This window comes from Equus quagga, chromosome 20 (assembly GCF_021613505.1).
Source record: "Equus quagga isolate Etosha38 chromosome 20, UCLA_HA_Equagga_1.0, whole genome shotgun sequence".
In the NCBI taxonomy this organism is placed as follows: domain Eukaryota; kingdom Metazoa; phylum Chordata; class Mammalia; order Perissodactyla; family Equidae; genus Equus; species Equus quagga.
The window spans coordinates 32,725,942-32,740,702 of NC_060286.1; the positions used below are offsets into that span (position 1 = coordinate 32,725,942).

General features: G+C 38.9%; 1 protein-coding gene across 1 annotated transcript in view; it reads right to left on the reverse strand.

The window, feature by feature from the left end:
• The window catches only part of RPS6KA5 (ribosomal protein S6 kinase A5), a 170,910-nt gene that overhangs the window by 39,458 nt on the left and 116,691 nt on the right, over positions 1-14,761 (reverse strand). Inside the window, exons 6-7 of the mRNA XM_046647804.1 lie at positions 5,943-6,026; positions 3,409-3,512 (exon numbers count right to left, since the gene is read on the reverse strand). Of these exons, the coding sequence (XP_046503760.1) occupies positions 3,409-3,512; positions 5,943-6,026 (188 nt within the window). The remainder of the gene's footprint in view (positions 1-3,408; positions 3,513-5,942; positions 6,027-14,761) is intronic.

The following is a 14,761-nucleotide window of genomic DNA, read 5'->3' on the forward strand; positions in this document are numbered from 1 at the left end:
TCCCATGACTTTATGCTCCGCTGCCCTAGAGGTCTTAGCTCTGGGGGAGAAATGCTTCCACCAAGAGATACAACAATGATTCCATTGAACTGGAAGTTAAGACTGCCACCCAGCATCTTTAGGTTCCTCATGCCTCCGAATCAACAGGCAAAAAGGGGAGTTATGGTGCTGACTAGGTGAATGATCATTACTACCAAGAGGAAACTGGACTGCTACCCCACAATGGAAGTAAGGAAGAGTATGTCTAGAATAGAGGAGATCCCTGAGGGTATCTATTAGCATTACCATGTCTTGTGATTAAGGTCAATTGAAAACTACAACAACTCAGTCTAGGCAGGAGTGAGGGTTTGGGTAGCCTCAAAAGGTAAAGAGCCATGACCAGCGGAGGTACTTGCTGAAGGCAAAGGGAATACAGAGAGGGTAGTAGAAGGTAGTTATAAATACCAATGATGATCCCGTAACCACTTACAGAAATGAGGACTGTAATGGCCATAAGTACTTCCTTCTTATTTTGCCATGAATACATTTGTGTGTGTATAAACAAATAAATGTTTTAAATACATATCTATGTCTGTGTTTTCTTTTCCTCCCTTATTTCCTTATCATGTAAAATAAGACGTGCTGACTTTCCATCATGGTATTTCAGTACTGTTAATTTTATACCATGGTATTTAAGTTACGGGACATAAAGGAGACTCAGGGAGTTTACATCCTCTTCTGTGGAAGGGGTTTGTGGGTTTTCTGTTGTAGGCAGGGCAGCTGTATCATGTTAGGTGGAATTATGACCTTATTATTGTCTTTATTTGGAGATTAAGTATGGTTTAAGAAAATGTGTATGGCTGCCAAGTTGACAAGGGGTGGACTTGTCATGGTTAATTTTAAGTGTCACTCAACTGGCCCAGGGTTGCTCTGATTAAACATTATTTCTGGGTGTGTTTCTGAGGATGTTTCCAGATGAGACTAGCATTTGAATCCCTTCCCCACTGTGGGTAGGCACCACCCAAACCCTTGAGGGCCTGAATAGAAAAGAAAAGCACAGGAAGGGAGGACTTGGTCCCTTCCTGCCTGCTTAACCCGGGACATGGGTCTTCTGCTCTTGGACTGGCAATTACACCACTGGCTCCTCTCCTTTTCAGGCCTTCAGATTCAGACTGGAATTTACCACTGTCTTTCCTGGATCTCCAGCTTGCAGATGGCAGATCATGGGATTTCTCAGCCGCCACAATTGCGTGAGCAAATTCCTTATAATAAATCTCCTTATATATGTGTGTGTATATGTATATATACGTATTCTATTAGTTCTGTTTCTCTGGAGAACCCTGACTAATACAGTCAGTTTCTTTATTTTTAGCCATTCCAGTGAGTATATAGTGGTATCTCATTGTGTTTAATTTGCAATTCTCTAAAGACTAATGAGGTTGGTCATCTTTTCATGTGCTTTTATCTGCCAGCCATAGATCTTCTTTGGTGAACTGTCTGTTCAAATCTTTTGCCCATTTTTAAAAATGGAGGTTGTTTTTCCTTGAGTTTTGGGAGTCCTTTATGTATTCTGGATACAATCCTTTATCAATTATGATTTGTAATTTTATCACAGTCTGTGGCTTGTCTTTCCATTCCTCTTAACAGCTTCTTGAGAAGAGCACAAGTATCTAATTTTGATGAAATCCAATTTATCAATGTTTCCTTTTATGGATTGTACTTTTTGTGTTGTCTCTAAGAAATCTTTGTCTAATTCAAGGTCACAAAGACTTTTCCTTTATGTTTTCTTCCACGAATTTTATAGTTTTAGGTTTTACATTTAGGTCTATGATCCATTTTTAGTTAATTTTTCTGTATGATGAAAAGTATTGATCAAAGTTCATTTATTTTCCCATATGATAGCCAATGGTTCCAGCATCATTCGTTGAAAAGGCTATCTTTTCTCCACCAAACTGACTTTGCACCTTTGTAAAAAATATCAGTTGCCTACATCTGTGTGGTTCTATTTCTTCACTTTCTGTTCAAGTTCACTGATGATTTGTCTGTCTTGACACAAACACCGCAGTGTTTTAAGTATGATAGCTTATAAGTCTTGAAATCAACTTTGGCCTACCTTTTCAAAGGTGATTTGGCTATTCTAGATCCTCTGCATTTCTACATGAATTTTAGACCCAGGTTGTCAGTTTCTACAAAAAAAAAGCCTGCTGGGATTGTGATTATGCTGAATCGATAGATCAGTTTGGAGAGAGAACAACTATATTGAGTGGTTCCCTCACACACGCGTGCTTATCAATACTTAACTGAACACTTGAGAGGTACCTTCTGCACATCTCTGGACTTCTCTCTCTCTGCAGCTTTCTCCTCTCTGACATGCTGCCCTGCAAACTCTAGCTGCCTTGGTCTTCCTGGACTTTCAGTTCCATCTCCTCAGCTCTGCCTGCTTTCCCCTCCCTGCAGCTGCAGCCTGAACACTCTCAAGGCAGTAAGCTGGGCAATCACAGGGCTCACCTCGTTTATATTCCGTCTCTCAGTGTTCACTGTCCTTCATTGCTAGATGCTCAATGTCTTCAATACTGTTGTTTCATATATTTTGCCCTTTTTAAAAATTGTTTCAGGCAGGAAAGTAAATCCAGTCCCTGTTATTCCATCTTGGTAAGAAGTGGAAGTCTCAATTTTTAATTTTTAAGGTCATATCTGTTCTCAAAGTTATAAAATTCAAGTAAAAATAGGAAAAAACATAACTAGTAATTAGTATAATGTTTTATCACTGTTCATTTATTTGTTCATTAACTCATTTCATTCCAAAAATATTTCTTGAATTCTGCGTAGTAAGCACGGTGCTGGCATCTGAGCACACAGTGCTGAGGATCAAAGCCAGACGTGCCCCTTGCTCTCACGGAGCTTACAATCTAGCGGGACAGACAGACATTCATCAACTAAGGATCAACAAAAATGTAATACTGCAATTGCGATAACTGCCACGAAGGAAAGGAATACAATAATGCCGTGATAGCCTGTAAGAGGGCGAGTTTATGGTAAATACGGATCAGTGAAAAATATCACTACTGTTTTATATTAAACTCAGAAAGAACCCACATTATGTATAAAGTGGGAAAACAGTACTCATTAAATAAACTTCTCAGTATATGATGTACTTACTAGGTTAAGACAATACGCTGAGTGCTTTGGAGCACACAAAAATTATGACATTATCTCTATCAAAGTTAAGATCTAATTGGGCACACAAAATATAAGAAATATAAAGGTTATATATCTTCCTCCTATATGAATATAAACGTAAATTTATCACTTGAACATCATTTTGTCTATCCACATTTAAAAAACCATTTTCTCCATCAGCCTAACTGCAGAAATTTGATCAGTTCCTTTGAGAAAACAAAACATTTATTTTATTTTGTTAAGTCTTACCTAGATATCTCAGCTTGGGAATTCTTCTCTCCATCAACAGTGAAAGGAGATGCTCCAGTTAGTAGTTCATACATTAGAACACCTAAACTCCACCAGTCAACTGCCTATAAAATAACAATAATTTCGTTTTATAGAATATTAACTAACATAATATTTTATAAGGAAGAAAAATGAACAAAATAAAGCAATATATTTGGAAAATAATTGAACAAAAAGATTTTGTACATAGCTTTCTGTGCAAGGAGTATGAAATTAACACATGCAAGAAAGACATTTAGAGAACAAATATCCAGGTATCCTCAGAGTAGAAGTTAAACATAGTGAAGTCAATCAAGGTGTGAAAAGTGTTTCAATTATTTCCTAAACTAGTAATGGTTCTCCTTTGGTTAATTTTTTTTAATTTTAAATTTGAAATAAATTTTTAAAATTTTAAGTAAGTGAAATCTTTGGACTTATGATAGGAGAAAAAAAAGTACCAATCAGTATTTTTATTAATTATTCAGCTCCAATAAATACTATGAAAGTACTTAAAGTCAAAGCATAAAAATGAAAAAAAAATCCCATCTAAAGCTGTTATTTTTTCATAACCACCTAAATCAATTCCTCTTAGAGAACTTATCACATAAATCTAAGAGTCTTCATTTGTGGGAAGCATGAAGAGATCTTAAATAACATAAAATAAAATGTGATCTAAATTGGAAACTAATTAATAAATGCAGGTACCTGAACTAGAAGCATAGCAAATTATATAGAACTTAGAGAATTTTGAGATATTGAAAATTAGTTCTTTCATAATTAGGCAAATCAAGATTTTAATAACTGCCAAATACATGAATTTATACACTAAAATTTTAAACTCGGCTTCCAATTTCAGGGCCAAAGTTTCAGAGAGATGATGCAAAATTTATGAGCCTAGAGCTATTTTAAAAAAATATGTAACAATGACATATAAAACAGGATCAGGTAATCTGAAATCAGGAAAGGAGGAGTCAGAGCCAGGCACAGTAATGAGCACTTCACATACATTATCTCACTTAACTAACTCAAAGTTGTTGAGGTGTTCCATGAATAGGAAAGAATACTTATTGACTAGCTGTATTCTGGATCTCAGGTAAACAGAAATTCTAGGAATAATATAAGGTTTTTCTTTCTCAAAATTTGGTTCCGTTAGGTCTTAGGCAGTAATTATCAAATTTTAACAGTTATAAATTGCTATCAAATTCCCCAATAGTTTCAAAGAATACCGTGAAGCAAACTGAACCAGCAATTCAATTCTTTGATTTCTACAAGCAGTGTTACGGCCATCTGGGACAGGACCCTCAGAATGTTCTGCTGTTAGATTTGAAACCACACTCTTAAAAGGGTACAGATCTACAATCAGATTCCTCGTCATGGCCTGAAACCAATTCCACACAAACCTGAAGAACAGGCTTTTAAATATATGATTAACCATTAGCAAGGAGACCAATGATGCTCCATACTTAAGATATCTGGACTGTAGATATGGGATTTTGAAAGAGGATGATGAAGGGCAGATGAAGAGCAAAAAATAGTCAGAATTCCTTATTTGAAGAAAGATATTAATAAAGCAAAAGTGTTGAGAAAGAACTGAACAAATCTGTACCCTCTATTATTGGAAGAAAAAATAAGTGACCTAGATTTTATAATATAACTACTTGGAAAGTCTCTTCTGCAATCTTCATTTTGCATATACAAAGGGAAGTGAGAAGGAAAAAAACTCAGCTTTTTCGAGCGCTTAGGAAAGCAAACTTAGATGATCTTGAAGGCAGGATTTTTTTCTTTCTCCAAGGATTGTTACAATGGTTGTTTCTGCTGCAGAGATAATCAACAAAGTCCCCAGTATCTCTACAAAGTTTAAAGCAGAAATTGGGAATAAGAAAATATGAGAGATTCTCTTTTCAATGATCTCTTAGAAAGCAAATATCAACTAAAGGTGAAACATGTCACTATATGTTTCTGTATGTTTTTCTAGCAAAACTCAATAAGGCCAATAAACACTGTCCAAAATCATTCAGCATGACGCAGACAGGAACCACGTGCACAGCTTATGCTTTCAGTGACACTTCTGTATTTCATTCTGGCTCAGTTGTGTCCTAAAGGATCAGATCCCATCAACAGAAAAATAATGATTTCTGTTTTAAACAGAGTTACAACTGGGGCTCTGTTCAAGATATAGACTCTTTTAATGGAAATAAAATAATTATTTGAAGAATTAGTTGATTTTGAGGTTTCCTTTAACAAGAATGTTACTCTATAAAACAAAAAATTATACTCACCAATAAAACCAGAAAACACGGAAAGCTAGAATGTCCTAACTTTTATATTACTTTTTTCCTCCAAAACACTAGATATCGTAATGTGTTCATGCATACATAGAATGGAGAGAAAAAAATGCAGGTAAGACAATACCAGAAAGAGGGCTCTGCTGAAGAGGCTGTATCTAAGTTATTAACTAGGATTCTTATTACACAAATCATAGAGATATATCAAGAAGTGTCTAAAATAGAACATACCTTGTCATGTCCTGAATCTCCCCCTCTGACAATATCTGGTGCCATGTATTCAATAGTTCCACAAAAGGAATATGCTCTTTCACCCTTAAACAAACAAACAAAAAGGGATTTGATTTTGAACTAGTATGACAAATCACAAAAGAAGAGTTAATAATACATGTCCGTGGCTGACATACACCACAGCAGCAAAGTAGTGGTAGAACCTACTTGACAGGCCCTCTTCTCACCAGGACAGACCATCACCTATAGAGGATGAGTCCTGGGTAAATGTCCTGTCAGAAAGACTTCCCATGCCTGAAACTCTACCCATCATTCATTCATCCATCCACCCATCCCTCCATCCCTCTATCCATCCATGAATCAACTCATTCACTCTTCTTCTTGTCTGTATGTGTGTATATTTCCATTACTGATCTTTAACCTTTTTTTTTTTCTTTTGAGGAAGATTAGCTCTGAGCTAACATCGGCTGCCAATCCTCTTTTTGCTGAGGAAGATGGGCCCTGAGCTAACATCCGTGCCTATCTTCCTCTACTTTATATGTGGGATGCCTGCCACTGCATGGCTTGCCAAGCAGTGCCATGTCTGCACCTGGGATCTGAACCAGGGAACCCTGGGCCGCCAAAGCGGAATGTGCACACTTAACTGCTGCACCGCCAGGCCAGCCCTGATCTTTAACCTTTTTTATGTAAGAATATAAATAGTCCCAGTAGGGGAACATGGACTGCCTAATACTTTAGTATGGATGACCTTATTTCCTGATAGGCAAGATGGGGAAAACATTGGGAAACTTGAAGGGGAAAGGAAGACCAAATGCTAGGAAAGGAGCAGAGAACCAATGAAAAAATTCTTCCTCCTTTACTGCCTGGTCTAGGTTTGGCGCTACCAATGCTATGTTTAGTGATGATGAACAAAACTGTCTTTAAAAAAATACTGTCTCTTAAAGACAGTTGTTTCTCTTTTGTAAAACTTTAAAAAGGGCTAATTTAATATGTCAACCTGAAAATTAATTTTAAAAACTGAAGTAATTTTTAAACAACCGCGTCATATGACTCATCCCTACGTAATAAAGGACAGTAAATATCTAAATTGCTATGCAGATATATCAAATAGAGAAAAAAAGAATTCCTCTTTAATAATAGACATTCGTGAGGTTCTATCTGAAACTCTTAAAGGCACTTTGGTGTCATTAAAGTATTTCACAAAACTATTTTAGAGGAAGCTTTTTGATTTACACTTCAGTCTTCTTCCACCAGCAACGTTTCAAGAGAAATAAGCATTCCTCTTATTTACCAATTTTAAACATAACGAACACTACTCTAGCAATGTTATACAAGTGGCAGAAGTCCCCTACTTTATTGGCTGCAAGTTAAGCCCAGAGACAACGAATTGTAATGAATTTATTTAAACACTGTGGTCACAAATGTATTAAAACTACTTAATTGTAATACACACACACACACACACACACACATATATATACACACATATAGAAAAATAAAATTAATACGGTTTATGATTCATTTCTTTCTTTTCATGTGCTACACATATTGAAAGATTCCTCCTAGAAACTAAAAGAAATAATTCAATTATGGTTAGATCCACAGAAAATTGTCTTTTCTGTTAGCTGGCAGAAAAAAATGTGTGTACTAGGAAGTATACATCTGTCACTGAATTATTAAAAACTACTACAAAATCAATTTTTTAAAATGCCAAACTTCATAAAACTAAACTGTTTTTAGTTAATACCCTATTTATTATGCAATAGCCCCTTTTAAGCAAAAACCACTGTAGAGCTGACATAAAGAAACACATAAAAATTACTAAATCATAGTACTTATCATTTGATCTCATCTTAAAAGACACCTTCAAAGCATTATATCCAAAATCAAGTGTAGATATAGTGAAAAAAAAATTCTCCTAAACTGGTTTATGAGTAAAATGACATGTTTTAATTTATTACTTTCCTAGAATTTTATTTATTTAGAAAACTAGCCTTTTTAGCAAACAATTTTCATTTCCATTTATAGGCAGATTCAAGTCACAAACCATCTTGAAATTATGCATATTTCCTTCTAAGTATGAGAAATGATTAAATTTTACAAATTGAAAGTCATGAAAATGTGCACTTTCTTCTTCAAAACACTAGATAGTCATAAGTTTACCGTAAAAAGGATATGAAACATACAGATCTTACTGATTACTGCCAGAAAGTTCTGATAGTCCCCACCACTTCCCACGTCTTATTTTATCTGACCATGAGAAGAATGCAGCTTAGCGCTTAACTGTCTCGACACAGAGGAAGCTCAGAACCACATCAGGTGCTCAAAGATATCTCCTCCACCTTCTCCACGTGACTTTTGATCTCTCTTTTATTTTAGCTTCTCTGTTTTTCAGGGGGAGGGGTGAGCAGGTAGTGCCTACATTAATAAATAATTGTCTCTTAATTTATAGATAGTTATCTATAATTATTTATTTGATATAAATTCCAGGAGATAGAAAAATTAAAGCTTAAGTGTTGGGAAGTTCCAGTCACTGGGGAATAACCATAAACAAAAATGAAGCATTTCTTAAGTCTCTCTGTTACTTTAACACACTGCCACTTTAGCCCCTTGCAATTCTGTGCTGCTTCCTCTCCCTGTCTCCCAGTGGAAGTGTACTAACTTTTAGTGTGTCAACCTCAATTTCCTAAGAGGTTATCTTCTATTTGTAAAAATATCCCCAATTTTAACTTTGAATTTGTGTTTATCTGCCCAGGAAGATGCATGTCATCTAGAGTGTACACTGAATGCCTTTCAAATAATTCTACCAAGAAGACGAACTGATGAAGTACGGCAGGAGTAGGTCTCTGGTGGGGGCAGGAAAGATTTCAAGGTACTATTTTATGAACTAAGATATAAAAAGGCTAGGATAACACAGCTAAATTCTATTATGATTATTGTTTACTATTTGTTCAAAATACCTTCAGAGTAATATATTTCTCAAGGAGACAGGCAATCAATCTATCCAGCATTTAAGTCCATGCTATTTAATAAGCAACATCACTTATTAAAGCTACCACAGATTAAAAGATGAGAAAACAGTAAAAGCAGTGTGTGCATCACCCTGGCAGATAACATGGAGCATTCTTGTGCTGATGTGATCAGCTGCTCAAGGAGGCTTCACTGTTAGAGAGAAGGATCAGGTAACACTGGACAAAAAGCTGGTTTCTTTCTAAGGAAGAATCCACATAGGAACTAAACTGCCAAACTCGCAGGCATTTCTCGATAAACACTGGATTAAATCATTCCCAGCTTTTACTTGCCAATATTTTATCCTGATCTTTTCTGCTTAAGATAGCTAAATTTGTGAGCTAAATGTTAAATTATCATTGAAAAGAAGTGTTTTCCTCCATCCCGTATTTTTTCCCATCTAATTTTGATCTCCTCACAACGCATATTTAGAAATGTTTGATTTTTAAAAAAGAAGTAAATATTGCATTGCTAACCATCCAAGACAGCACTCACAAGAAAGAAAGGGGAATCCCTAGGTGAAAGCCATGACGAAGGTGCTAGAAACCAGTGAAATAGGCATACGACCTATGCTGTGGCTGCACAGAGGGAGGGAAGGGAAGTTGTTACAGGTCTCAGCAATCCAGAAGCTTGAGTTTTAATACTTCTGTGAGGACAAAAGATGAGGCCCTCAGCTCAAATGAGGTGGACTGGAACTACCATTCTTGTATAAATCTCAGAACCTAAGAAAGTTGAGCCCTCAGTGAAAGCAAAGTCTAGAATAAATTCACCCACTAGTACAGGTTTGTTTCTACCTGGGTCCTAGCCTAAAAGGCAAATAAATGTTCCTCTTGTGATATCAACTCCCTAGGTTTGTGCCTCTTGTAGATTTTGGACCTGAATTTACACTCCCCTCCTCGCCACCCCCCCCCCCCCCCCCCCCATGAGAAAGTCTGGTCCAAAGCGACAATGCTCTGGAATACATGGCAGAACCAGAGACATCCCACAACATACCCGACCAGGATTCACACAGATAAAGCCCTGGAGCCTCAAATTGACTAAATAAGTGAATTATGCTCCACCAACACAACAAACAGAAGGATTACTTAAAATACTAGAAAAACAATCTATAAAAGACTAGTATGTTGTAAAAGATGAAAGACATAAAGGAAGGAAAATATCTATAAAACAATACAGCAGCATAGAAAAGATTAGAAGATATGAAAAGGAATAAAATAAAACTATATAAATGAAAAAATATAGTAATAAAAAATAGGCAGATTAAACAGAGTAGACACAACCAAAGAGAGAATTTGTAAACTGGAAGATATGTTTGAGAAAATTATTCTGAATGTTGCAAGGGTCCCAAGCAGACTAGATTACAATATATCCACAGGTGATGAATCTGTATCTATTAACTTGAGTGGTGGTTATAAGAGTGCCTTACAGGCTTAGAGCCAAGATGGCGCCGTGAGTAGTCCTCTTTGTCTCTCGCCCTTCGAGTCTACAATTATTTGGACACTTATCGCTTGACAAAGGATATCCAGACAGCATCTCAGGACGTCTGAGACACCCACGCGACTATACATCGGAAGGCGGATGGACTTTCCTCTGGGAGGATGTGGAAATAGGTGAGGGCTCTCCGACCCCGACGGGCAGCCTGGTACCCGCAAGCGGCTTTCTTCCAACGGACGCCCCCAGAGGATCCACGCACGTCTAGGGCAGGAGCGAGAACACAACAGAGGAGCGACGGTGGAAACAGGTGACCAGAACCCTACCTAAACCCCCTGCAATTACTCCTAAACGCAGAGGGAAACTTTGGAGTTGCACACCTGAGCCCGCGGGGAGAGTCTCTCCCCGCCATTGGCGGGGGGATCCAGCCTGGTGCTCGGGGCGCCCGGAGGGTCCCAGAGAGAGACACGGAGGGCACGGAGATCTTCCAGCTGCTGTTGCCCACCCCGTGGGACTAGGGATTGCCGGAGATCTCGGAGAGGACCGGGGCGGGGGGAGTTTTCAAGGCCGGTCCTGCGACCCGGAGGGGAAGCGCCGGAGCTCCGCCCGGGCAGCAGACAAAACTCTCTGTCTGCCGTTAGCAGAGGGGCCACGCTGAGCATTCACGGCTCCGGCAGAGGCCCAGAGAGAATCCCAGAGGGCGGAGCGACCCCCAGCTGCCGTTGCCCGCCCCGTGGGGCTAGGGATTGCCGGAGATCTCGGAGAGGACTGGGGCTAGGGGAATTTTCAAAGGCCGGTCCTGCGACCCGGAGGGGAAGCGCCGGAGCTCCGCCCGGGTAGCAGACAAAACTCTCTGTCTGCCATTAGCAGAGGGGCCACGCCCAGCATTCACGGCTCCGGCAGAGGCCGGGAGAGAAGCCCTGAGGGCGGGGTGACCCCCAGCTGCCGTTGCCCACCCCGTGAGGCTAGGGATTGCTCGAGATCTCAGAGAGGACTGGGGCTGGAGAGAGTTCCAGAGACCCAGCTTAGTAGCCTAGGGGGAAACCCTACAGGCTCACAGCAGCCTTAGGGAAAGCCTCTGCACAGCACCAGTAGAAGGCACCCAGCCACCAGCCACAAGGCTGGAAGACCCCAGGGCAAAAGCAGCATAGCTAGGTGTACTAACCACAGACTGTAGAAGATGCCAATAGCTCTCCTGCGACCTATAGAGGACAAGTGAGATTTGGTGGGTGCTGACAGCAACGGAGCGACAAATATAAGTGATCCCACCCCTGGCTGCTGGAAAAGCCCATAACACCGTTGCAGACCCCAAGGAGAGAGCACATCTAGGTGGGCTGCAACAGTAGGCACCTGCAGCCTGAAGCCCCCCTGTGATGGCCCCCACGGCAGAGGAGGGAATCCAAAGGGCCACTGTGGCTACGAAGAGGGGCCCAGGCCCAGTTAGCAACTACGGACAGGATTCCTGGTTGGTGAAATATAAACAGCTGCTCCTCCCACCGCAGCAGCTGAAACAAGTGAAAGGAGCAACTAAACTCTATTTCCATGTGGAGGCACAAATCAACAACATCAAGCAATATGAAAAAATACATTAAATCTCCAGAACAGAAAGAAAGCAACAAATACACAGAAAACAATCCCAAAGAAAATGAGATGTATAACCTAAATGACGATGACTTCAAAACAGCCATCATTAAGATTCTCAATGAGTTAAGAGAGAATTCTGACCGACAACTCAACGAGTTCAGGAGCTATGTCACAAAAGAGTTTGATACGATAAAGAAGAACCAAACAGAAATATTGGAAATGAAGAACACAATAGAGGAGATTAAGAAAAATCTAGGTGCTCTGAACAGTAGGGCCGATAATATGGAGGAAAGAATTAGCAATTTGGAAGATGGCAATATAGAATTGTTGCAGGCAGAAGAGGAGAGAGAAGCAAGACTTAAAAGAAATGAAGAAACTCTCCGAGAATTATCAGACACAATTAGGAGATGCAACGTAAGGATTATAGGTATACCAGAGGGAGAAGAGAAGGAGAAAGGGGCAGAAAACCTATTCAAAGAAATAATGGCTGAGAACTTCCCAAATCTGGTGAGGGAGATGGATCTTCAGGTGACAGAAGCCAATAGATCTCCAAACTTTATCAATGCAAGAAGACCAACTCCACAGCATATAGTAGTGAAGCTAGCAAAAGTCAACGACAAGGAGAAAATATTAAGGACAGCCAGGCAAAAGAAACTAACCTACAAAGGAACCCCCATCAGGCTATCAGCAGATTTCTCAGCAGAAACTTTACAGGCTAGAAGAGAGTGGAATGATATATTCAAAAATCTGAAGGACAAAAATCTACAGCCGAGAATTCTCTACCCAGCGAAAATATCCTTCAAATACGATGGAGAAATAAAAACTTTCCCAGATAAACAAAAATTAAGGGAGTTCATTGCCACAAAACCTCCTCTTCAGGAACTCCTCAGGAAAACCCTCATTCCTGAAAAATCCAAAAAAGGAAAGGGGCTACAAAACCAAGAGCAGAGGAGATAAGTAGAAGGACAACAACAGAGAGTAGCAGCTCTACATCAGAACAGATTAAACCATGGGACGAGAAACAAAGGAAACTGAAAAAAACCGGAAAACAAGACACAAAATGGGAGTGGTAGGCCCCCACGTCTCAATAATCACTCTAAATGTAAATGGATTGAACTCCCCAATCAAAAGACATAGAGTGGCAGGATGGATCAAAGAACAAGATCCAACAATATGCTGCCTCCAGGAAACACACCTCAGCCCCAAAGACAAACACAGACTCAGAGTGAAGGGATGGAGAACAATACTCCAAGCTAATAATGAACAAAAGAAAGCAGGTGTCGCTATACTAATATCAGACAAGGTAGATTTCAAAGCAAAACAGATAAAGAAAGATAAAGAGGGACAGTATATAATGATAAAAGGGACTCTCCACCAAGAAGACATAACACTTATAAATATATACGCACCCAACACAGGAGCACCAAAATTTGTAAAGCAACTCTTAATAGAACTAAAAGAAGACATCAACAACAATACAATAATAGTAGGGGACCTCAACACACCATTAACACCAATGGACAGAACATCCAGACAGAAAATCAACAAGGAAATAATAGAATTAAATGAAAAATTAGACCAGATGGACTTAATAGATATATATAGAACACTTCATCCAAAAACAGCAGGTTACACATTCTTCTCAAGTGCACATGGAACATTCTCAAGGATTGACCATATTTTGGGAACCAAAGCAAACATCAATAAATACAAGAGAGTTGAAATAATATCAAGCATCTTTTCTGATCATAACGCTATTAAACTAGAAATCAACTACAAGAAAAAAGCAGAGAAAGGTGCAAAAATGTGGAGACTAAACAACACGCTTCTCAACAAACAATGGATCATTGAAGAAATTAAAGAAGAAATCAAATATTATCTGGAGACAAATGAAAATGAGAACACGACATACCAAATCATTTGGGATGCAGCAAAAGCAGTCCTAAGAGGGAAATTCATCGCAATACAGGCTCACCTCACTAAACAAGAAAAAGCTCACGTAAGCAACCTCAAACGACACCTAACAGAACTAGAAAAAGAAGAACAAACAAAGCCCAGAGTCAGTAGAAGGAGGGAAATAATAAAAATAAGAGCAGAAATAAACGATATTGAAACAAAAAAGACAATAGAAAGGATCAATGAAACAAAGAGTTGGTTCTTCGAAAGAATTAACAAAATCGACAAACCCCTAGCCAGACTCACCAAGAAGAGAGAAAGCGCAAATTAATAAAATCAGGAATGACAGAGGAGAAATCACAACAGATACCAATGAAATACAAGAGACCATAAGAGAATACTATGAAAAACTATATGCCAACAAATTGAACAACTTGGAAGAAATGGACAAATTCCTAGACTCCTACAATCTCCCCAAACTGAATCAGGAAGAAATGGAGAATCTGAATAGACCAATCACAAGTAAGGAAATAGAAACGGTAATCAAAAACCTCCCCAAAAACAAGAGTCCAGGACCAGACGGCTTCTCTGGAGAATTCTACCAAATATTCAAAGAAGACTTAATACCTATTCTCCTCAAACTGTTCCAGAAAATTGAGAAAGATGGAGAACTCCCTAACACATTCTATGAAGCCAACATCACTCTGATCCCCAAACCTGACAAGGACAACACAAAGAAGGAGAACTACAGGCCGATATCACTGATGAACATAGATGCAAAAATCCTCAACAAAATTTTGGCAAACCGATTACAGCAATACATCAAAAAGATTATACATCATGATCAAGTGGGATTTATACCAGGGACACAGGGATGGTTCAACATCCGCAAGTCAATC